Raw genomic sequence first — 23,553 nt, 5'->3', positions numbered from 1 at the left:
ATGACAAAAAAATTCTCTTATATGGTTACAGCTACAATAAAAATTGCTATAGGTTTCTGACTAAGAAAATTATAATTCTTTGATGCATTTCTTAGGTATTTCCTTTATTAATTATGCAGCAGCAAATTTCTGGCTCTTTTGAATGGGGAAAGAGATGAGAAGACCTTTGAAAGTTGGAAAGCTCATGTTTTTAATGGAAAGATATTTTTTATGGTTCTTATATATAAAATAAATCATAACAAATAAATAAATAACAATCAGCCATAGACTATCTGCATGACCAATTTATAACAGAGTTGGGGAAAATACTTTTGGAACAGCCAGTAGACATTCTGATTTACAGAATCCAATGTGGCTGCATGACAGCATAGATACTATGTACAGAAAAGTGAAAGTGATTGATTTAGAAAGGTTGTTACACAACAAAAAAACTCATGTTCACTGAGAGAGCAACTGTCAAAAGACAGCACAATTAGAAAGGAAGACAAGCATTAAAAGAGACATTTATTTAGTCAAAGGTTAGATTACTGTGCACAGAAATAGAAGATGCAGTTGTGAATTCATTCAACTGTAAGTTTCACATTAGCAACAAAGATTCAAGGGTATGAAGTAGGCACAGACAGGGTAGGACTAGAACAGGAGACAGGATAGATGACATCCTTTCAATCCATTCTAAAACTTTACCTTGGATCTCTTCTGAATGTACAAAACATAAAGGTCTAGGAAATAGGGTAAATAGACTGTTTACTCACATAACAAATATGTACAATATGGGGTATTGCAAACATAAAGATGCCAAAGCAAAAAAAAAATAAAAGCAAAGCAAAACATAACACATGGAACTACACAGGTGGAAAGCAAGGAAAGGACAAAATTAAATTCACAGGACAAAGTAAAACAATATTATTTAGAAGAAAATGTCCCATTCACATATTTCATAATGACATTAAGTCACTGGAAAATTTTCGAAGTTAAAATGACTTTCAAATGAAAGCAGATAGGAAAATGTAAATGCAAATATATATCCATTCCATAACCATAGTAGCTCGACTGTTTTGTGGTCCTTGCACCAGAGTGATGGAACATGAAGGTGTCAATTCTCAGGGCCACGTACATTTCATGAAGTACGAACGAACCACCTTTGTATTCAAGTGTGTTCTTTCAGTGAATATCAAGGCAAATTCCAAGGCTGTAAATCCATATATTCCCTCACTCTCCCAAGCTACTTTGCTATGACAACTTCTCAGAGACATTGTCACTATGTCCAGTCTCCCTGCAATTTTCCCTGTGTCAAAATAACCCTGAGGTTACTTTAGCTGACCAGTGGATATCAAAACCACCCACGCATACAGCTGAAACTGAGCACAGTACTCATTTGCCCTGGCAGCATCTTGGACAACATTATTCCAGGCATGATACATTCCCTGCCACTGAACTGGCTCTTCAGGCAGAGAGGCCCAACAGACACATGCCCCAATACATTACACATGTAGGGCTGATGCAGCTTTGAGCTGCAGCTCACAAAACAGAAAGCAAAGAGGCATTTTCATAATCCTCACATGGGACTGAGATTGTGTTTAGAATGGCACTGCATGATGATGTCACGTATAAACTGCAGGAAAGACAGACAAAGAAAAAGCAAAATTACTAAAGAACTGAAAGGTGTAAGAGCAGAGGAATGGTTAAAAGAACTCAGGCTCAATGTCTAAGCCATTAACAAGATATTTTCTTTTATATACATGCATTTGAAGAAAAGCTTTTCAAATGGATCAATTACTGAAGAAACAAAAGATGTTCTCCTCTGTGATGGCAAGATCCATTTGAGTTTAGTCCAGCAGCTGTTTGATCTGCCTGTCATTGAAATGAAACATGGTAAGTTCTTTTTATTTCTGGTGTCTGGTTTCACTTGTGACTTTTAGTATAAAAGAGGCATTTGTGGTAGAATAATTACCCCAGACTGCAGTAAAATTAGACAAATAACTTTTTTTGACAAGTGTGTATTTTCCCCTGTCTGAAATACAGCAGAGTATCTCCTGAAATCATTTAAATGCTGGGTAACTGCAGAATGACCTATTAGCAGAGTAGTATGTTAGATGCCTCTACAGAGCAAGGCTGACAAAATAATCAGCATACTGTGTTACCTGGAAGTACAAGTGCTGCCTTGAGACCTTTTGGCATTTTGTTTCACCCATCTTTACAAGCTTGTGCCAGACCTGACAATAGAATGTAGACTGGTGAAAAATTAATTCTCAGAATATTATATATATATTTATGTATCAACCAGCATTTGGAACTATTTTCATGTAAGATAAACAATGCAGCTCAATGTTCTTATTTGCCAGTCTCCCATTTTTGCCACCCACCACTGATTAACTTGTAAGGACAGAAGCTGAGAGGGAAATCATGGCCCCACACTGGTCTCTGAATTGCCTTGTCCTTGTTGGTTCTTATGTGTCACCTTCTCAGCAACACACGCACTGCCATTTTTTAGCCATTTCTCTATACTGCTTCTGGTGGGTTTTCTCATCACAGTCTATTATGATCCTCTTCTGAGGCTGTTCCAGAAGATAAGGATATGCAGGTTTCATATTTTTGTCAGTAGTCTCCCTCGACTGTGCAGTGCAGTGGAAGCATATGTGAAAAAGCCCTACCTGCTGTTGAGGCCTGAGCTGTTTCCCAGCAGCCTTCTACAGTGACACAACGCAGCACTGCAGGGCAAGGAGATCATTTTTGGCCTGTATTTCCAGCTCTTGATTTTGGAAAGAAATGCCCATGATAAACAACAGGACTGAGAAAACTTATTTTCAGCTCTATAGAACAGTTGAATATTTCATTAGCAGAACACCACTCCTCAATTTCATGCATTAGAGTTCAGAACTATCAAAAAGATAATGTCTCAGAATCATCCTAATGTGTTCCTCTTTCTGCTCAATTTTTTGAAATTGAGTCTGTTTGCTTACATCAAAAAGAAAAACTGAAACAAGAATCTTTTTAAAACTCAGTAAAATCCTGCAATGATATCAGGTTTGGAGTAGAAGTAGTTATGCAGCTCTTTATGTTGTTCTGGCTAGTACATGTTTATGTTCCTAAAAGTTTCCTTTGACATCAGACATCAATATTAAATGTGAAGTTTAAAAATATCACTCCCATTCTTTGGTGCTATATAATTAAAGAGGGTGTAATGAAGAGCATGCTTGTATTATAATGTAAGCCTGGCCTTTTTTACTATGAATTAACACTTAAACTTCAATAGATTAGGGGAAAAAAATTCACAACTGCAGGCCAAATTCATACCCACAGCAAGGCTGTTAAGATCATCATAGCAGTGAACACAGGCTCATTGTTTGCACTTTAAGCCCAGGATGTAATACCATTACCTGTGCTAAATATAGTCTGTCATGGAATGCCCTGGTACCAGCACACAGAAGTGTCTCTTTTTGGCACATCATCATCGTAATAATTGGTCATAGCAAAAGGGTGCTACACTTTGCACAAGGCTTTTCCACTACTGTGGGATATGCTTTAAAGCAAGTTACCAATGACACAGAGAATTTCAAACCTTTACAAGGGATGAAAATAAGAAGTCTGAAGAGTTTGACATAAGAGTATTCTTCATCAATTTGACGAACAATGTAACATCCATTTGGACAATAGAACTTCCACTTTCAGGCCCACTGCTCACAGAACCTGAAGTCTGTCCAGAATTAGAAAGAAAGTATTAAGAGCAGAAGATTAAAGATTCATGGTTTGGAATGACAATCTTCTTATGATGTAACAGGTGACATGACAACATGCAATAGTGTCTCAGCCTGGAAAAGTGTTTCGTTAATAGTTTAAGGAGGGGAGATTTTCCTTGTCCAGGCACATGCTTTGTTATGACTGACAAAAATTAAACATGGCTCTTCTGGATTTTCTATACTTTTTTTTCACATTCCATTTTAAACACAGTTTTATATCCCAAAATCTTAAATCCCAACACAGAACATATAAGGGCTTTCTTTCCTTCATATCCCACCTAATGCCCCTGCTCAGTAATGACAGGATCATATGCTCTAAGGAAAGCGTGTCATACAAGGGCTCCCACAATGATTTTCAGTTACCACAGATTTTCTTTTCTTTTTCATAAAATGTCAAACTGAAAAATAAAGACAAATAGAGAATTCACTATTTTCTATAAGAGCTGCAATATCCAGTTCAAAAGAAAACAGATGAATCACTAGGAAAAAAAAGATGGTACATATAGCTTCATTTTCAAGCTGACTTGCAAAGGAAAGTAAAAAACAAAGGTGGGGAGGTTTATTTTTTCTTCTGTGCAATAAAGAAAGTGAACCTGAATAGCATTGAGGTCTTTGATTTTAATCTTGTCTCTTTTCAGAGAAAAAAAAGGATTAAAAATGTCATTCAGATTTTGTTCATTCTCATTATGAGAAGATTCAAAAAATAATTAAAGGACAAGAAATTTTATTGTATCAGCTTTTAAAATCATATTCAAGGTGTAACTTTCATTTGCTGTATGAATTTGAAAACATACTGAACAATTTTGGTTTGACAGTAAAGGAGATGGAAACCCCTACTCCCTTCAAGACCAAATACAGCACAATCATTTTCTTTGCCAACTTTTCCAGTTTTTAAGATCTCTCTGTCATTTGGGTAGAGCAGATGAGTGAAAAGGCTAAGCAGAAGTAGATGTCACTAGAACAAAAGTCAGCATGGAAAGGCTGGCTGAGTTTTCAGAAGATGGAGATACTTAGAGATTATCAGAACTGGCAAAGATGTTCCTTGTCTTCGAACTTAAATTAAATAAGGGACAAAATGCCTCAAACCTTGCAAGACCTTTCATTTAGCCCCTCACTGCATTTACACAAAGATGTATTGAGCATGGATTGTCAGATCTTAATGTCATTAGCGTAATAAGGCTTTAGTGCACAAAAAGGAACCCTGCTCTGCTTGCATGCTGGCTGACTTTTAAAAACGTGCTTCTACATTTACGTAACCAGAGCAGTGCACTCATTTTCTTTTTTTTTTTTTTGCTTAATTTTTGTAGGCTCTTCTTGGATTGTGCTCACTGCAGACAAGGACGGCTTTGTGCCATTAATATTCAGAGCCACACAAGAGATAATCATAAGGGATGGAACTGACAGTTCAGAAGTCTGTGGAGGTCACTCCTACAAAAAAAACATCCCAATGCGACCACCAAGCAGAGTGACATAATTTCTGAATAAAGAACCCTAATGACCTTCTTTCCTCCTGCAATACAGAGATATTCTGCAGTCTCAGACACTGAGTGACTAGAAAGCTGTCTTCAGTACTTTTGATGTATTTTAACTGTAAAATCCGTGGCATGGTTACACTATAGCTACATCCTGGGGTTGGCTGGACCCTCATGATTTCTTCTGAAGGATCAGACCTAGAGGGAAGTTCACCACAGCTATTGTTATTAATGGCTGCCAGTGAAGCAGAGACTAGTGTCTACTTTGAGTGTGGTCAAGATGTTCCTGCAGAAACAATATTATGCTAAAAATCATGCGATAACAACAAATCTAGGTGATGCAGGTGCACAGTCCACACAAAAGCTGAAGAAACTACAGCTAAAGAGCCTTTATATTCATTAAGGAAAATGAGGAAGGAAAAAAAAGTAAAACTGCTTTAGGCTCTCTTCTCTGTTCCAGTTGGATCCCATGGAAACCTGCAACATTTTCAGAAATGCTTATTTTTTATATGAAAATGTTCAATTATTAAAAAGGCTGCATCACTGTCTCCTGTCAGTGTCTTACACAGCATGTAGACTTATACATGCACACAGAAGAGAAAGAAAAAATCTTGCAAGATAAATTAAGGATCAAAGACATTGGATGTAAATTTCATTTGGCTAAATGCAAGTGTCTACACTGAACCTTTCATCTACCCTCCCGTAGGATCAGTCAAAAACAGAAAAGCACTTCTACAGCAGACTACTCATGTCCTAACAGAGATTTATAAAACTGATTGTGGTGAACCGTCCCTATTAAATAAATAAGTGCCTGTTCCTTTCCACTGACTGCAAAAGCTAGCAGGGGGACTGGTTTGAACACAAATATTTACACTTAGCCAGATGAATCTCACCCTCAGAGACAAGAGGCAATACAGATACAGCTGAGAGTCAGCCAGGCAGACTCCTGAAAATTAAAGTATCGTGATCATGGTGATAGAAATAGGCATAAGGGAAGAACTGAATGAACTCCCCAACCTTTCTTCCTCTAAACGCAAAGAGGTGGATTAAGTGTAGCGAGTAGCCACGTGTGTGAGAGCATTTTTGGACTGCTGAAACTGTGGAAAGGTGTGCCTGCTTCATCCTGTACAGCCAGGGAAACAGAAAAGGGATGACACTTATTCAAGCTACTTTTAGGAATTGCTTTTCATATTACGCATTTTGGGTCTTATTAATAGTCCTGGGGAGTCTTTTTTCCCTGTCTGGGAACCATGGCAAGCCCATTCACAGGGCACAGATATGCTCTGAAGGACCTTAATGTATCTGGAGATTTGGCATTAGTACCTGTCCAGTGATGCAGCCAGAAATCTCACAAGGAACAATTTCAATTCTTGAAATAAGTAAAGAGTTTCAATTAATTTAATTAAATGTTCTCCTCATGCAAGTATCCTCCCAGAGACAAAGGAATCATCATTCTAAATCACCTACGACCACAGGCATGCCAGGTAGCCAGGTATATTTGTACTGCCTTGTTCACAAAGATCTCTTTAAGCAGCCTCGAGGAACACTGCTGATTGTAAAAAAATACTCCAAACAACAAATAAATCTGACTTTTTAACTATTAAACATATCTGTTACTTTACAGTTATTGGGTTAATTGGATTTCCTGCTACTTTGCATTAAAATTTTGTTCAAAAGGGTATTTGTATCATTACTGCTTTAAAATTTAATTTTAAGTCATGCTTTCCTTCACCGAAATCAGCATGAAGCACTGAAATCAAATAAGTAACACAGAGGTTCGCAGACTTAGTATGGAGAGAAGACATTATCAGATTTCTAAATGACATAGCAATTTCCAAGCAGCAGATGTTTCTAATCCTGCAAATACACTTGAATAACATCCTTGTGTCTCATAACAGAATGTGGTATTTACAATACTTATGCTACGGCCAAGCAAAATGAAACTTAATTATAACTTACTAGAATGATGGGAGGATATATTTTAGAGGACTACTTAGGCTTATCTAAAGGAAGAACCACAATGAAATTTTTCTCACAGCTATTATCTTCTATGAGTGATTGTCCCATAGTTTGGTCCACTTGGATTGAGGTTAATGAAACACAGAAAATATATTACAGGGGAACTCTGGGAAGGTGATAATCTGATCAGTGAGTATCCGGGTGTTAAAGATACCTCAGAACTTACAACTAGACATTTCATTGTCAGTCTGTCACATTACCATTTTAATTTTTCATGCATTTACTCTTCCATAAAATGATCCGAATGTGGAGAAGATCAGGAATGAGAGGAGACTCTTCGAACAGCTGTCAAAGTTTGGTTCGGTTCTGTTTGGTGGAGCTAAAAACGGACAAATAAACCTTCAGATGACAATACAATTAGCTTCAGAGAATAACTGGCTGTAAAATTAAAAAACTTAGTTCTGTTCTGCTTAATGAATTTCTGGATTTGTAATATTTTGGTGACATTTTTTTTCCTGCTGTATGTTGCAAGGGTTATTGAACCTAAGGAGGAATCAATCTGCCTGAAGGTTCTATCATCACCCAGCACAATTAGGTAACAACTGAGAACACTTTATTAGTTCATTTTATTAGATACAATTTTATAGGAAGGCTTATGAAAAAAATACTATATATCCCTTAAAATTGTAAATGTTAAAGAATAGAACTGCCCCACATTTATGAACATGCTATTATGTACATATATTTTAAAACAGGTGTTTAAAGTATATAGATGCACTTAAAAATGGACAATTGAACAAAATATTTGTTTTCAGGTAATGACTCAGGAGAGCAGTGCAGTGCAGAACTATTGTATCTAGTGTATATCACAGGGCTGTAAAGTTATAATTGAAAGCAATACAAGCACTGGAAGAAATGCTGAAAAGATTCCTGTAAAGCAGAGGATAACTTTTCAGCTTTGGTTTGGATGCAGAACAGATGGAGAATCAGCAAAGAAGAGAGATAGAAGAGGACTGTTCTATTAAGCACAAGCTGTACAGAAGATTTTTGCACAAACAGTGATAAAGGCATGTGGAGACAGGGAAGGAATTTGTACCAAACGAGTTGAGCAGAGAGTAGGCTGTGAAAAGGAGAAAAGCATAGACTGAGAAGCATTCACCATCCCCCAGAAGTGCTATTTCATAGGGCCAAAATCAATCAATTTAGGAAAAGGGGAGTTGTTCAGATCACCTAAATGTCATGAAGGCACTAACCCTCTTTTTTGACTCCTTATTTCACCAGGAGAAAGGACAGGCTCTTCTGGAAAAATAACAAGGCTACTGGGGCTAAGCTCCTGTCCAGAGTCACCTGACAGGGAAGTCTGTCTTCTGTAATTAAAGCAGAGGAAAGTTAGGAAGGTTAGGAGCTTAAATTAGAAGTGGAACCAGAATGACTACAGTCATTATGCCACACCAGTGGCACTCAGAAGTCTAAATGGTGTACCAGCTCCTCCAAAACATTTCCCCATGAGGAATAAACAACATACCACAAAGTCTAAATTTCCATTTTAATGACTCTACATCTTTATCCAGCACATTTATATGCATCCTAGTATATTTTTAGGAGTTGCTATAGCTTTACTTAAAAGTACAATCTGCTTCAAAGTAAAATTAAAACTCACCTTACATTTTCCATAAGTTACCTGCAAAGCATGCAGCAATCTGCTTTCTCTTCATGGTTTTTTTGTATTGTCCCACTTCCTGAGAAAATGCTAACAACAGAAGTTTTATATTCCATATAGGTTTTTTCTTTTTTGATATTGAAAACAGTTTTGTGAGAACAATAACAAAACAATATACAAATGAAATGCAACAAAATCAAAGTAATCTGATGTTCTACTGGTCAATCTATGATGCTGACTTTGCACAATGAAATATTATTTTGTTCTTCTTTATAATAACTAAAAAGTGAGAGATCACTGCAGAAAGTGTATAAAGTAGGCCCTGCACCACTCTCAACTAGTTCTTCCCTTTTTTCCTCTACTATTCTACAATAGTATTTTCTATACTCTTGTGAATTTCCCTTAATATCTTTTCAATCACTGAAATAGTATAAACAGTATAATCAAGCCTAATTTCCTTTTCCCTGATTCTCATTTTCATCTATGTTTTCTCAGCTTGGACAATGAATTTATTTTTAGCCATTTTTACTTTCAGGTTTTCCTGCCTTGACAGAAAACCACAAGCCTTGGACCATTTTTACCATTCAAAATGTAGCTGAAGAACCCACCTCTCTAACCCAGGACAGTGCCAATTATTATTAAGAAACTCCTGTCAGACATTTATCTAACTGGTTCTTAAAAAAAAACCCAACATTTAGTACCAGGTTGCACTAACCCATTCTTTAGACCTGGACTCATCTGACCTGACGTTCAAGCATGTGGAGTTAGGCAAGGTAAATCCCGGGCATTATGAAATCTCACACATGAAAGTATGAATTTATTTTCTATTGTCACATACAACTGAAATTAACTTATGTATTAGTGGTTTATATGTTAATAGTCATTTTATGTGTTTATATATATGCTAATTAGTCAATGCTGTGGCTTTGTTTTTCCAACAGACTGGGGCAATTTCACAATCTTCCTGTTAAATGCAAACTCACTTTGCTGAGGTTCAGTACTTCTGGCTGGTTCTATTACCTAATGGACAAGGAGAGAGCTGCCATTAGCCCCCAGCTAATGACATTTGGGTACCTCTTATACGAGTCTCCAAAGTGCTCAGTGCACTGTCCTTGACCCTTATGCTTCCCTTTCCTCCACTATTATTTGACACACGTGCATGAACAGCCAGGTGAGATCAAGTGTTTGGAGGCACATGGTGCCAAACTTCAGGACTGGCACAGATGGACTTCCCGCACACGAGGTGAAATTTGCAGTGTTACACAGACCTGCCAGTTAAAACCATTAATATTTGACAACCTCTGTCCTTTGACAAGGATCCATCCCACTTGTCAGCAGGCACCATGGTACCTAAACAGCCAAGGAAGCACACAGCACACACCTAAACATCTAAACACCACTACAGACAATAACCAGCTGAAACTCCAGACAAATGTTCAAACCTTTAGTTCACTTCAGAGGCAAGTCTCTTCCTTCAAATCAAACATACTTAACAAATACAAAAAATATAAAAGGCATTACAGAAAGATACTGTTCTCAAACATTTTAAAAAATGAGTACAAAATTCACAATAATGTACTAAGTTCAGCAGTCAAAAAGTAAGAAAAGCTCTTGTGCCCTTATGGGAATTTAGCTCGGGGATGCTGAGGTGATGTTTTCCAAAGAAATACTGGTGACAGGCCTCCTTATTCTCCATTGGACCCCTGTTCATTCATCCTGCAGCCACTGGATGGAAATATATGGACCCAAATATTTATGGGGCTAAAAATACCTATCAAAACACTTTTAAAGTGGATCCGTTTTTCAGTTGAACTTACAGCTCAGCTGCACAGTTGTTCCAGCATAGCAAAGTCACAGCAATTAATTACTAACATGCCCATTGCTATCATAGCTCATAGCTTTTATCTGTCTGTGAATTCTGTGTCTCTGTAATTATCAATAAATTTCTTTTTAAGTTTAACACTTCAATGCATTTTACAATAAGGCTTTGTTACATGTTACCTATCTTAGAGAGCATAACACTATTGGATTTGTAAGCATGATGCTAATTGTTTCCCTTGCTATCTTTCCCTCAGAAATTTAGTTCACCCAAAAATAAGTCAAATGACTAAAAAGAAGAAAAGTCAGAGTACTGGCTCCATTGAAAATTACTGTCAAAATTTCCCCTGAACTTCAAACAAGTCATGATTTCGCTCAGTTTGTAAATATTCTTATGCTCATGTAACTTGTACACAGCTGTCATCTCCATTTCCATGTCTACCTTTCCTCATTAACATTTTATTTAGGTATTATTTATATTGTTATCAACACAAAATGTTGCTACACTGATCTTCATTGATACACTGTTATCTCAAAGCACTTGTACCTGTTAATAGCACAAAAGAAAATGGAGCATGAAAACAGTGTGCCAGAAATGCAGGATTAGCCTAAGCAGCAGCAAAGATGAAAGCAGTGCTTTTGCAGATTAGTTACATAAAAGGAAAATAGAAAATGCATCAGTAAGAGAAGGAAGTATCTAGTACTGAACTGTTTACAGACACAAGAAAGGGTTCTCACAGCAAGATTTACAGAGAAGAAGGAGAAAAGATGTCTATATACAGGGGCACAAGCAAAAGGGGACTCCAGGTTCCTACCAGAAAGATTAAGATCTGAACAATCTCTTTCACAAGATATTTTTAAATATCTGTAATGATATGATTTGTGTAACTGTGGATTAACCACAGTTACAAGGATGTGTAATTGAAAAGAAGATATTATTTCTTCTTAAGATGTATGCCTGGAAATGTTCTTGGAAAGATTATTCCAGAGGAACACTGTCATATCAAAAATCCTTATTTACAACACAACAGATTTACCCCAAAAAAATTTAAAATGAAAAGGCTCTTAAAAGGCTAACTCATTTTTAATATACGTTATGCTATTCTGGTTTTGCATGCTATTTATGGTATACAACAAACAGTGTGAGTAGTCAGAAGACTGGGTTTTACTTCCTAGCACTTCCACAGCACTGCAAGTACATCAGGTTGACACAGAGCTTTATGCCAGTGCTCTGGAAGGTCTGTTTTCCTGTCTCAAATGAAATATTTTGACTATTCACATTTTATATCCTTGTTTTGGGCAGTTGTCTGTTAAATACTTGAAAACTGTTCTATCCATTAGGTCTCCTTTCCTCTTAGCAATACCACTCTCCAGTTTCTCTCACAGACACTCACCCTGGACCTCGTTTCTCTGCTCAATTCTAGAATTCATTGTCTCCCCTAGACTGCAGCAGAGTGAGTAGAATTTAGCTGACAGCCTGTTTCAGACACAGAAAAGCACTGGTGCAGGTTTTTACACACAGAAAAAGTAGGCTGTGGCAGAATGACCAACTGCAGGGGGTGACAAATTCCTGTATGAGTTTGCTACATTGCACATGACTTCTTCCTGGTGTAGGAAACAATCAGCTGTTTGAAAACTAATATAAACAACATCCTGGATCTCCTTTGTCTCTACGACAACCACCAAAGTGTTGGACCTGCTAGGGCAGGCTTGAGGAGACTTGGAGTGGAGCGGAAGCTGCTTTGGAGAGGTGTGATAGTTACAGCTGCAGAGAAAAGCAGTAATTCCCACTCATTTTGTCACTGTTTTAATCCCCAAAGTTTGCACTGATCCACTCCATGCCTCAAAGCCTGGAGACACAAGGAATCAGTCCCCTGCCAGGCCTTGTGCTATAGAGCACAAGATTCAGTTTTGCCTGCACTGTGGAAACGCTGTGACCCCGTCTGGCTGTACTCAGCCAAGTCGAGCAGACACGATTCCCAGCGTGTCTCGCACACAAGGATCTGGCTCACACACCCCCCAGCACTGTCTGCCTTCTTCTAACACCATGATATTGACTCAGGAGTAGGCAATTTTCTGCAAAACTGCTCATCTTATATTATCTTCGCTACTAATGAAGAAGAAACATTTTAATCTAATAATAAAAAGCACATAAAACATCTGCATCTTTTAGCTACCGATCTTAGGCTTTACCACATCATATTTTAGAGGTCTAAATTACATGGAAGTGCCTCATTAAGTTTTCCCATTAAGAAATACGATTATGAGATCAATTTGTTCATTCGGTAGTGTCCATAGACTGGATTAAATATATATATATTTTTAAATGATGCTTGTGAAGTTAAGGGGAAGTACCTTCAAATTATTCTTTTCCCTTGTAACATTATGTTCTTTGAACGTGTTCAGTAAAAGCAAAGAAAAAAATCTACAGAATGCATAAATAATAACTCTACAACATGTCTGCCCATCACATCCATTTCACCTTCCTTCCCTGCCATTCCCTCCCTCTAACAGACACTCATAACTCTTCTATCTCAGACTCTCCTATATTCTTATTAATGCTGTATTTCAACTAATTTGAAAAGCAGACACCCAAATGATACAACAAATTAAGTTATGAGAAGGCAACTCAGCTCTCCATGCAGGGCCTGAGAACAGATTTGTGAGCCTGCTCAATGTTTAAGGATAAGCCTGACTCAATGCAATCACATGTTTTTAAAAGCCAAAATGTGTGCTTTAAATGAGCATGACCATAGGAAACAATTTCTGTAATTTTAGTCTTTTAAACACTTTTCCTGGCATAATTTCATTGCCTCACTTTCCACCTTACATACATCTCCTGAGGGGTGCTGCGTCATTAAAATCCCCGAAGTCACAGACACATTATATGTATCAGCAGTGAACAGCTTGAAAAGTCTGGAAAAGAAAGAAAGAAAACAAGAGATGTTTATTTGCAGGGCAGCTGCTGAGGAGTAACCACTGTGACTAGCCGTGGCTTGTGGCTGCTGGCCAAGCAGCCTGCAGCCATTTCCATGGTGTTCTACATGGCAAAATAACCAGGCTGTGGTTACGCAAATAAGACACACACTGTGGGCACAGAAATAAACACTGAGGTGTAATAATAACTACCCACACGCCGTCCTGGCACTCTGGTAGGCTGAGTTCTGGGACAGGTTGGGACAGGCGCTGTGGGCACAGGAGGGCCTGTCCTGCTGGTCAGGGTGGCTCTGAGGTGGGTGGCAGAGTGGGACCAGGAGATGAGGGCAGGCAGGCAGGATGAGATGCAGGGATGGAGGATGAGATGCAGGGATAGAGGGTCCGTCCATGGTGGGTGGGGGGTGAGGGGCAGTCAGGAGCGCTTGGCTGGGGTGGATGAATGGGACAGGCAAGAGTTAAAGTGCAGTTTAGTACATGGCAGGAGACTGTGCCATGGTCAGGACATGGTGCAGCCTCATCTGCTTTGTTTTAATAGGTTTTTAAAAACCATTTACATTATTTGCAGCTGTTTTTTTTATTTGCCCTTCTGATGCCCTTGTTTACTCTGTGCCATTACCCAAGGCAGTGGATAATGCATTAAATCTTCCCCTGTACCTGGCACTGGTGAGGCCACACCTTGACTCCTGTGTCTGGTTTAGGGCCCCTCAATTCAGGAAGGACATTGAGGTGCTGGAGTGAGTCCAGAGAAGGGCAACAGAGATGGGGAAGGGTCTGGAGCAAAAGTCTGATGAGGAGCAGCTGAGGAAGGTGTAAGTATTCAGCCTGGAGAAGAGGAGGCTCAGGGGGGACCTTATCACTCTCTACTGCTCCCTGAATGAAGGTTGTAGCCAGGTGGGGGTCAGGCTCTTCTCCCAGGCAACAAGTGACAGGATGAGAGGAAATAGTCTTAATCTATGGCACAGGAGGTTTAAGTCGAACATTAGGAGGAAATTTCTTCACAGAAAAGGTGATTAGAGATAGGGATGGGCTGCCCAGTGAGGTGGGGGAGTCACCATCCCTGGAGGTGTTTAAGGAGTCCATTCCATTTCAATGAAAATATTATTTTACAGATTTTCAATTAACTATGGGGTTTTGTGATATTTTCATTTCATTTGTAGAACTCAGCATTTATGCATATAAGAGAATTTACATGATGAAAATAAGTATTTAAAAATACTTAATTGTATAATTATAGGCATAGGAAACAATAAACATTTAGTGTGAAAAATGTCTTTGAGGCATTTAACTGTGGTCTCTGCTTTCTAAAACAAATTTGAAATGTTTATTTCTATCTATTAATATGGATGGTCAATTTAAGTTTATATGAAAATAGAAAAATGTAAAATCATTACTGTTCAATGTGATTGTGGTGAGATTAAAATTATAATCAGTAAACTGATTATAAACTGATTATAAACCACAGAGAAGCTGGCATTTGGGTCCACTGCTTATCTTTCTAAACTAAAAAACATAACCTTGGAAATCTATTCATTATCTCAAATCTTGATTGATTTATTTATTTACTGCAACTCGCAGCATCAAATGCCTGAAGCTGGCATAATGCCTCAAAAATACAACAGTTTAAGCAAATCCTATTCTCCACCTCCAGCCATCCCTGCCTCTATTCCATGACCAATTTTTTTTTCTGAACAAGCTTCCAAAGCAACATGGAAACTAACTTTCAATTTGAATAGCAGGGATTTCTTTTCCATAAACCTTTGCCACTATAAGCAGTATAAGAACAAGTAAATTTTTGCTCCTTAAAACCCTCTCAAACACACCAACCTGTCTTTCAGCATCTTGCAGGTGCCCTTTCAGGTATGAAACAGTCAAATTATGTTGAGCTTTTTTGGTTAGAGGCAGTACATGAAATTTTACCTTGTATCCCACAGATACATAGATATCGAAAATTTATTTATTGAGCTCAGAAATTTTTCTGTGACTGAGGCAAAATCTGCATTTAAATGGTATATGCCTGAAAGTCACCAAATTTAGCATGAAGTTGCTCTGTTGGTAGTTTGTTCCAGCGGTCAGTACGACTCACAGCTGCGTCTTATGTATTTGAATCCATCCATTGCTCTTGTTAAACCTTCCTTCACTACCTTTAAGAGCTTTTTCATGGTTTTCTTCCCTCTCTGTAAAAGCACTCATGTGATATGGCCAAGTCACCACCTAGTGTTCTTCTTTTGCTAAGTTTCAGCTACTTACATATTTGACCCTGCAACTATTTTAAGCATTTTTTTCAACACCTCTGGCAGTTTTTTAAGGCACCTTTTTCAGTATTACAATATCCCATAAAAAGTGTGGGTTTCAAAAACTGTATGATGATCACACTGCTCTGCAGGGCTGAGGAGTGGCAAAGCGGCACAGTGTTGCAGTATAATTAACTTTTAAAAGGCCTTGGAGACTTTTAAAGAGTTATGCTTGGTACAATAGATTGGGTCCAGGTAAGCTGTATTGGAGTAGTTCTGCATTACATTTATATGCTTTCTTCACTTCAGTGTGGTCCCCTCATACTGTGGGGTCACACGCCACACCGGGACCCCATGTCCTCCTGCTGCAGCATCTCCTGTGATCCCTTCTGAGGCCTCTCCAAGAGCCACATGCATGAGGCAGGCTGGGGGTGGTGGCTTGGAGGTGTCACACAGTGGGTGACCCTCGGGAGCGATGGAGGTGATGACAGTGAGACAACCACCTCCCTCGATCCGCTGGTGATGCTTTGCCTGATGCCAACCGTGTCCTGGGGTGCCTCAGGCAAAGTAGGGCCAGCCAGGAGAGGGAGGGGATGGCCCCGCTCTGCTCTGCACAGGGGTAGCCTCACGTTGAATATTGCGTGCAGTTTTGGGCACCACAGTATAAAAACAATATTAAGCTACTAGAGAGCGTCCAGAGGAGGGTCGTGGAGATGGTGAAGGGTCTGGAGGGGAAGCCTCATGAGTAGCGTCTGAGGGCACTTGTTCTGTTCAGCCTGGAGGAGTCTGAGGGGAGACATCATCGCAGTTACAAGCTGCTCGTGAGGGGAAGCAGAGGGGCAGGTACCGATGTCCTCTCTCTGGTGACCACTGACAGGACCCGAGGCAATGGCATGAAGGTGAGCAGGAGGACGTTTTGGCTAGATATTAGAAAAAAAGTTCTGCGGTTGGGCACTGGAACAGACTCCCCAGGGCACTGGTCACAGCACCAAGCCTTACAGAATTCAAGAAGCGTTTGGACAATGCTCTCGGGCACATGGTGTGACTCTTGGGATGGTCCTGCGCAGGGGCAGGAGCTGGACTCTGTGATGCTGATGAGTCTCTTCTAACATTCCGTCGATACCCGTCACGTCCTCACCGCCACCGAGGGGCGGCCGAGGGTAGCCGGGCAGGGCGGAGCGGCGCGGGGCACCCGCCCCGTCAGGCACCGCCCATGGGTCACGGAGCGCGGTCGCTGCGGAGCGTCCAGGCGGGGCGGTGCGGGCGCCCCCAGCGGCCGGGCGGTGCTGCGCTGTGAGGGGCCGTGCGGGAGGGGAGGCGGGCCCGGGCCGTGCGGGAAGGCGGTGCCCGCCACAGCCTAGCGCTGGTGGGGTTACACGGCCCCGGTGCCGCCTCAACGGAGCGGGCCGGGCCGCGGGCAGGGCAGGTGAGCGAGGCTGCGGCCGCGGCGGGGAGGCGGGGAATACCGGTGCGGGCGGGCCCGCGCGGGGAGCGGGGACGCGGGCGGGCGGGTTTGGGCGCTCCCGGAGCCGCTGCCGCGGCCGCCCCGGGCTGCGGGGTCCTCGCAGCGCCTTCTCTGCCCCGAGGGGCTGGGGCGGGCTCCGTGTTTCGCCGAGCTCCCGGCCTGTGGTGTGACACCTGCCCGGGGAGCTGGGCCCGGGCCGGGCGCTGCAGGAGGCGTTGGGGGTTTGGACACAAGGCACTGGAGGGCAATGGCCAGTGGATCTCCTGCTCTTTTTGCTCTTCCAGGTCTGCCAGGATAGTGGGAAACATCCCTTGTGTCACAGGGACCTCTCCAGATGGCCCAGGAGGCTTTAGCATCTTGGCGTGTCCTGTGAGGCGCCTTATCTCGTATCTCCCTGCCATCAGTAAGTGTTGCCCGGCAGCGCGTGGGTTCTGAGCACAGCCAACACCCAGCGTTAATTTTCCTGCACGTGGCGGCTGCTTGATGGGATTGGGGTTGGTTATGCTGGAGTGTAGAGGAGAAGCCAGGTGGATAGTGGAGAAGTTGAGTTGGAAATATATCCAGTAGTGCTTTCCCACCGTGAGGTGGGATCCAGTGTACTTAAACTTATCCCTGACAGGCATTTCCTTAATTGGCTCTTACAGATTATGAAATTCATGGATTGCCTTCCCCCCACTCCCCAAGGTAACCTGCTTCGATGCTTAGCTATTGCTTATAGTCACAATTCTTCCTTAATAGCTGACCTAAATCTTTATTGAAACTAAGCTGATTATTATTTTGCACTATTGAGAGTATACCTGGAGTGCAATGGATCCATGTTCTCCTGTCAACAGGCTGGTGGGTGTTCTCAAGTTTCCACTCATAATCTTTACTCACTTACTTCCTGTGTCTGTCTGGTCCCTGAGCTCTGTTAGGCATTTCCATCATCCTTGGACTCAGAAATATGTGCAGTACTCCACTGGAAATGCTGTTAGCAGTGTGGAAGTGGGGTAATTATCTGCCTAGTGTATGGTATCCCTCTTAAAAACATTCCAGAATGACACTGTTTTATTTGGCAAATTTCTCACATTACTGAAATATTAAATTTGTGATCACCAGATCCTTTTTTGCTATACATCTACTTAGGGGATTATTCCTTATGAGATATCCAAGTTGGTGGGGGTTTTTTGTTTTGATAAGTATATTATTTTGCACTTGTTATTAGTCTGAGAAGAAGTTATCTTGATCAACATAATGTAACTTTCTATGCAATTTTAGTCTTTGAAATCCACTCTTGCAATCCTCTTCCTCCAAGTGTAGGATCATCCACCAGTAGTTAATTAAAATACCAAGTGGTGCCAGGCACTGCACATTGGGATAAACCTGCCCAGTTTGAAAGTTTGACTTGCTCAAAGACTTCTTGCTTTTCATGTTTCCCACTAGAGCTGCAACTCATTCTGTGCCATGGCTTTGCAGCTGTGCCAAATCCTATGGAGAACCTTAAATGAGGAAACCATGGATTCCTTTGAATTGGCTTTTATGCTCAGAGTGTGCTCAGCTGTGCTCTATGAGCTCACAGCTCATAGAAATACATGTAAAATCCCAAACTTTTCCAAAGTCTTGGTGCCTTGTGTATGGCTTCTTTTAAATTCTTTTCACATTCATTTCTTCAGAAAAATCTGCTTTGATCCCAACTTTCTTCAAAACTGCATTTCCATTTTTAGAGAGCTTTTTGGAATAAACATGCAAATGCCTCGTTCTCACACGCTTAAGACAGGATCAGATTTGTAGATAATACATTAATGCTTGGTTATACTCGTAAGGGATTACTTCATCTGATCACAAATGATCCATGAAGTTCAGAGCGAGAGGTGATGTTTTGAGAATTGTTAATACTGAAGTAAATCAGAAAATATTCTGAGAACAGCAGCTTGCTGATTAGAATGAAAGGGCTGGTGTTGCTATGAAAATGCAGCAGAAATCTGATGGTAAGCCTATGCAAACAGCAAAGTTTCTCTCTCTTAAAATTGCATTTCACTGTGGAAACATTATAAACTAAAAATTCTAGGGTTTGGTAACTAAGCAGAGATGAACATTATATGTACATTGACTTCACTGGAAGGACGAGTCCAGCGTTGGCAGGGTCAGAAGCTAAGTGATCATACAGATATTGTCCTCTATCCTCTACAATAGTTTATTTCTCATTCTAATTTTTTTAGATGTCTCACTTTAAAAATCATGGAGCTGGGAAAGGCAAAGCTTCTGCGAACCGGCCTCAATGCCTTATGCCAAGCAATCCACCCTGTGCACGGGCTTGCCTGGACAGATGGGAAGCAGGTGATCTTGACTGCATTACACCTTCAAAACGGAGAGCCCAAATTTGGTGACTCGAGCATTTTTGGTCAGTTTGAGCACGTCCACGGGCTGTACTGGGGCCCATGTCCCCCCGAGGCCCCGGCCCTGCTCACGGTGCAGCACAAGAAGCACATCACCATTTGGCAGCTCTGCTTCAACGGCGCCGACAGGAGCAACCTCCTGGTGTCTCAGATCTGCGACATCAGCGAGCCGCACCCCGTGCTGCCCCAGGGCTGTGTGTGGCACCCCAGCAAGGAGGTCTTGGCCGTGCTGACCACCCGGGACGCCTCCGTCTTACCCTCCGTCCACCTCAACAACTCCAGAATTAGTGCAGAGATCAAAGGCAGCGGCCTCATCCACTGTGCCTGTTGGACCAAGGAAGGCAACCGCCTGGTTGTGGGAGTGGGCAGTGCCCTTCACTCCTACATTTGGGATGATGCTCAGAAAACACTGAGTGCTTGTTCTTTCTGCCCAATCTTTGATGTGGGAGGCTACATCTGTGCCGTGGAGGCGACGCAGAATTTCCAAGTCGCCGTTGCCACTGAGCTCCCTCTAGACAAGATCTGTGGCTTAAATGCTGGTGTTGCATTTGAAGTTCCATCAAGTGTTGAAACCGAGTCCTTCCCCTCTCAGTCCAGCTTGTGCGGAGAGGAGGAGTATTCCATGGATGGGGGGAAGAAGTCGCTGGACTCTGAGAAGTCCTTGTCTGTAGTGACATCTCCTGTGGATCTCACTCACATACTTTCTAGCAAGCAGGGTGCTGATTCCAGCCCTCTCCTTCACCTGAGGCCCAAGGACTACCTGACGGGAAGTGGCCAAGATTCTTCACACCTCATCTTGGTGACTTTTGAAAGAAAGGTTACCTCTACCAAAAAAGCGAGCATCCCGGGCATTCTGGTTCCTGACATAATGGCTTTTGACCCCAAAACTCAAACTGTATCGGTTGCCTCCAATACTTGTAATGTTATTTTAGTCTATTCACTGACTTCATCCAATTTACCCAATATTCAGCAAATTCAACTAGAGAAAAGTGAGAAACCAAAGGGTTTGTGCTTCTTGACCAATAAACTGTTACTGATAATGGTTGGAAGCCAAAAATTCAGTGACCCTGCGTTTCTTCCCTCTTCAAGGTCAGACAAATACATGATCCGTTTGATAATTAAGAAACTGATATTTGAAATGGGTCCTTCAACATTTCCATCAGTTAATGGCAGTTCCAGTTTGAACCTTTCCAACATTCCTCGTGATCCCTCTAGAGACGTTCACCCCCTAAGCCGTGGGCTCCTGATACCGGATCGCTCTGCCCTGCAGTCCCCTACGAGCCGAAGGAAACTCATTGAAGAAATCAAGAGTCCTACTTATGAACAAAACCTTGCGTTGAACGTGAGCGACTTCAAAGACAAAAAGATTCCCTTGAACTTACCACCAGCTGTTGAGATTTTGGATGCTGAACCAGTCAATCGGACCGTGGCACTGTCTGCTGCATCAAACAAGCCAACGTCTCCAAAAAGGCAGGCAGAGGCAGCTTCCAAAATACCCAATTCTTACAAGAATAACCTGTTCACTGAAAAGGAGGCAAGTTACTTCTTGAGAAATGTAGAAAAACTGTCTGGTAACTTCACAGAATTGCAGCAGCACCTCTGTGAATTAACTGAGCTGCTAAAATCTGGGAAGAGAAGTCTTCCAGTGTATCCATCTTCTCAGGAACCCTCTTTTATTAACATCACCTGCCAGGTAATTTTAATATTGGAAGCCATAGTGATGAAATCTGTTTATGGCTGTATGTTCTTCGTAATGCTCAAGTAATGGTCAATAGGATTACATTTCCGTTCTGTTCCTGCAGATGGGACTACTGTTACAAGTCCCATTACTCAGCAGGCTTCCAGTGTTTTTAAAGCAATGGAATATCTGGGAATGTGCAGCTCCCTTGTGCTGGGCTGAGCCCCTCAGCTCATACCTGCTCCCTCTGCACAGAGGCTGCTCAGACTCCACAGGACCCACGTGTGGCAGCTCAGTTGTGGAATTAAAGCCCTATATGGAGTTCTAGGAAGGGAATCTTTTTCCTAGGCAACTTCTAAAGCTTTATGTTCAGAAATTTAGACAAGTGAAGATTTCCACACGTGGGAATTGGTATCCATCTCCCACTCTCCTATGAGGACAACTAAAATAATGGAGACTGAAACAAAAGCAAATTGCTTTGGCTCTGAAACAGAAAGGTTGCTAATTAGCATCTGAGGAGAAAAGAGACCCTTAGGGACACAATAGATAATTCCATTAACATAGCTTAAAAATGGATTTAAAATGAAATTCCATGTGAAAAACACTTTCCTTGGCTGAAAGATTTGCTCTTGCAAATCTCATGCTAGAAAGAGTAAGTTACCTGATTATCAAAACCTGGCACAAATCTAGTAGGTCTCCTCTAGAATTCAGATTAATAAACCTTAGTCAATATTCAAAGTCGTCTAAACTGCCATTTTCCTTTCAATAAGCTCTTGTTTTTCAGCTTTATTATTGCAAAAAAATTAATATCAGCTTTTGTAGCATTGAACTCTTAGATCCTAGATCATATTCCCTCGCTCTCTTCACTTTTTTCCATTGTAAACATTTAATAACTATAAAAACTTATTTTTCTAGCTCAAACATTATTTATGTCTGGGGTGTTACTCTGAAAAGTGAACACTTCCCTCTGCAGGTCTGAGGTGTTTTTTAGAAACCTGCTTTAATTTGAGGTAGCACAAATCTTTGTTAAATTTTGGTACTCTGTTCTCTTTTTCCATGTGGTTTGAAACTGAGTTCCAAGTATCACCTTGTCCTGGTGTTCAAGACCAGGCTGGATGGGGCTCTAAGCAACTTGGTCTAGTGGAAGGTGTCCCTCCCTCTGACAGGGGGTTGGAACTGGATGATCTTTAAGGTCCCTTCCAACACAAAACATTGTGTGATTCCGAGAGCTGGATTAGCTGCACAAATTAAAGTAGTGCCTCAGTTTCACCTGCATACTTTGCTCACTGATGATTTGTGGCAAGAAAAGCATTTGACTTTTGAATTACAGGTGACATTGGAAAGTCTGGCAGAAAATGCTGAGTTTTAACTTCAACCAGAGTATTTTTGATTCAGAAATCATTAACAGGCAAACAGGGATCCTCACCTCATGTGCTGAGCCCTGATGGTTTCTCTGCTGTCCAGGTGATTAGCTGTGTTTTACAAAACTTTGAGGAAACCCAAAATGTCCCAAATAAGCTGGGTTTTGACAGGGCAGGGTTTAGCAGTGCAGAAGGCAAAGAGCATGTGAGAATCTTCAGCACAAGAGCATTGAGGGTGTGAGGGGGGAGGCTGAGGTTGAATATTAGGGAAAGGTTCTTTACCTAGAAGGTGGTTGAGCACTGGAACAGGCTCTCCAGGTAAGTGGTCACAGCACCAAGCCTGGCAGAGTTCAATAAGAGTTTGGACAACACTCTCAGGCACATGGTGTGACTCTTGGGATGGTCCTGTGCAGGGCCAGGAGTTGGACTCAATGATTCTTGTGGTTCCCTTCCAGCTCAGGACATTATGTGATTCTGTGATCTCCACCCTCCCCTCTGCTATACACTCTCCTTGTGGGGGCATGGATCCATCCACAGCACGGAAAAGAAGTCAAAATTTACTTGATTATGTTTTTGTCATTATCCAGAGGTGTTATCAAGGCTTCCCTGCAAAGTGATGTGGTTTTGTGAATGTTATCCTACACAAGGACACTGTTTGTAGTATTGGTAAAAACTGAGCTTTAGCAGATTTAAAAAATACTTTGCCCCACTGGGCATATTCCTTGGACATGCTTTTGTATTTAAGCCTTGGGGCAGCAATGGTCAGGGGTGAGACAAACAAGCTCTTCTGACTTGCGAGTCTGTCATTTGCCCCAACATTCATGAGCAGGAGCGCTCTCATCTTCTTAAGTTGTGGATCA

The 23,553-nt window shown here is 41.2% G+C and overlaps 1 protein-coding gene across 1 annotated transcript in view; it reads left to right on the top strand.

Moving 5' to 3' along the window:
• The first annotated feature begins 17,108 nt into the window (after nucleotides 1–17,108).
• The window catches only part of LOC108496349 (WD repeat and coiled-coil-containing protein-like), a 9,453-nt gene continuing 3,008 nt past the window's right edge, over nucleotides 17,109–23,553 (top strand). Inside the window, 3 exon segments of the mRNA XM_017812985.1 lie at nucleotides 17,109–17,240; nucleotides 17,564–17,682; nucleotides 19,478–21,415. Coding sequence (XP_017668474.1) covers nucleotides 19,497–21,415 — 1,919 coding nt within the window. The 5' untranslated portion in view covers nucleotides 17,109–17,240; nucleotides 17,564–17,682; nucleotides 19,478–19,496.

This window comes from Lepidothrix coronata, unplaced genomic scaffold (genome assembly GCF_001604755.1).
Source record: "Lepidothrix coronata isolate B3197 unplaced genomic scaffold, Lepidothrix_coronata-1.0 Scaffold39, whole genome shotgun sequence".
In the NCBI taxonomy this organism is placed as follows: domain Eukaryota; kingdom Metazoa; phylum Chordata; class Aves; order Passeriformes; family Pipridae; genus Lepidothrix; species Lepidothrix coronata.
The sequence above is the reverse complement of the archived record's forward strand: the minus strand, read 5'-3'. Positions and strand labels throughout refer to the sequence as shown.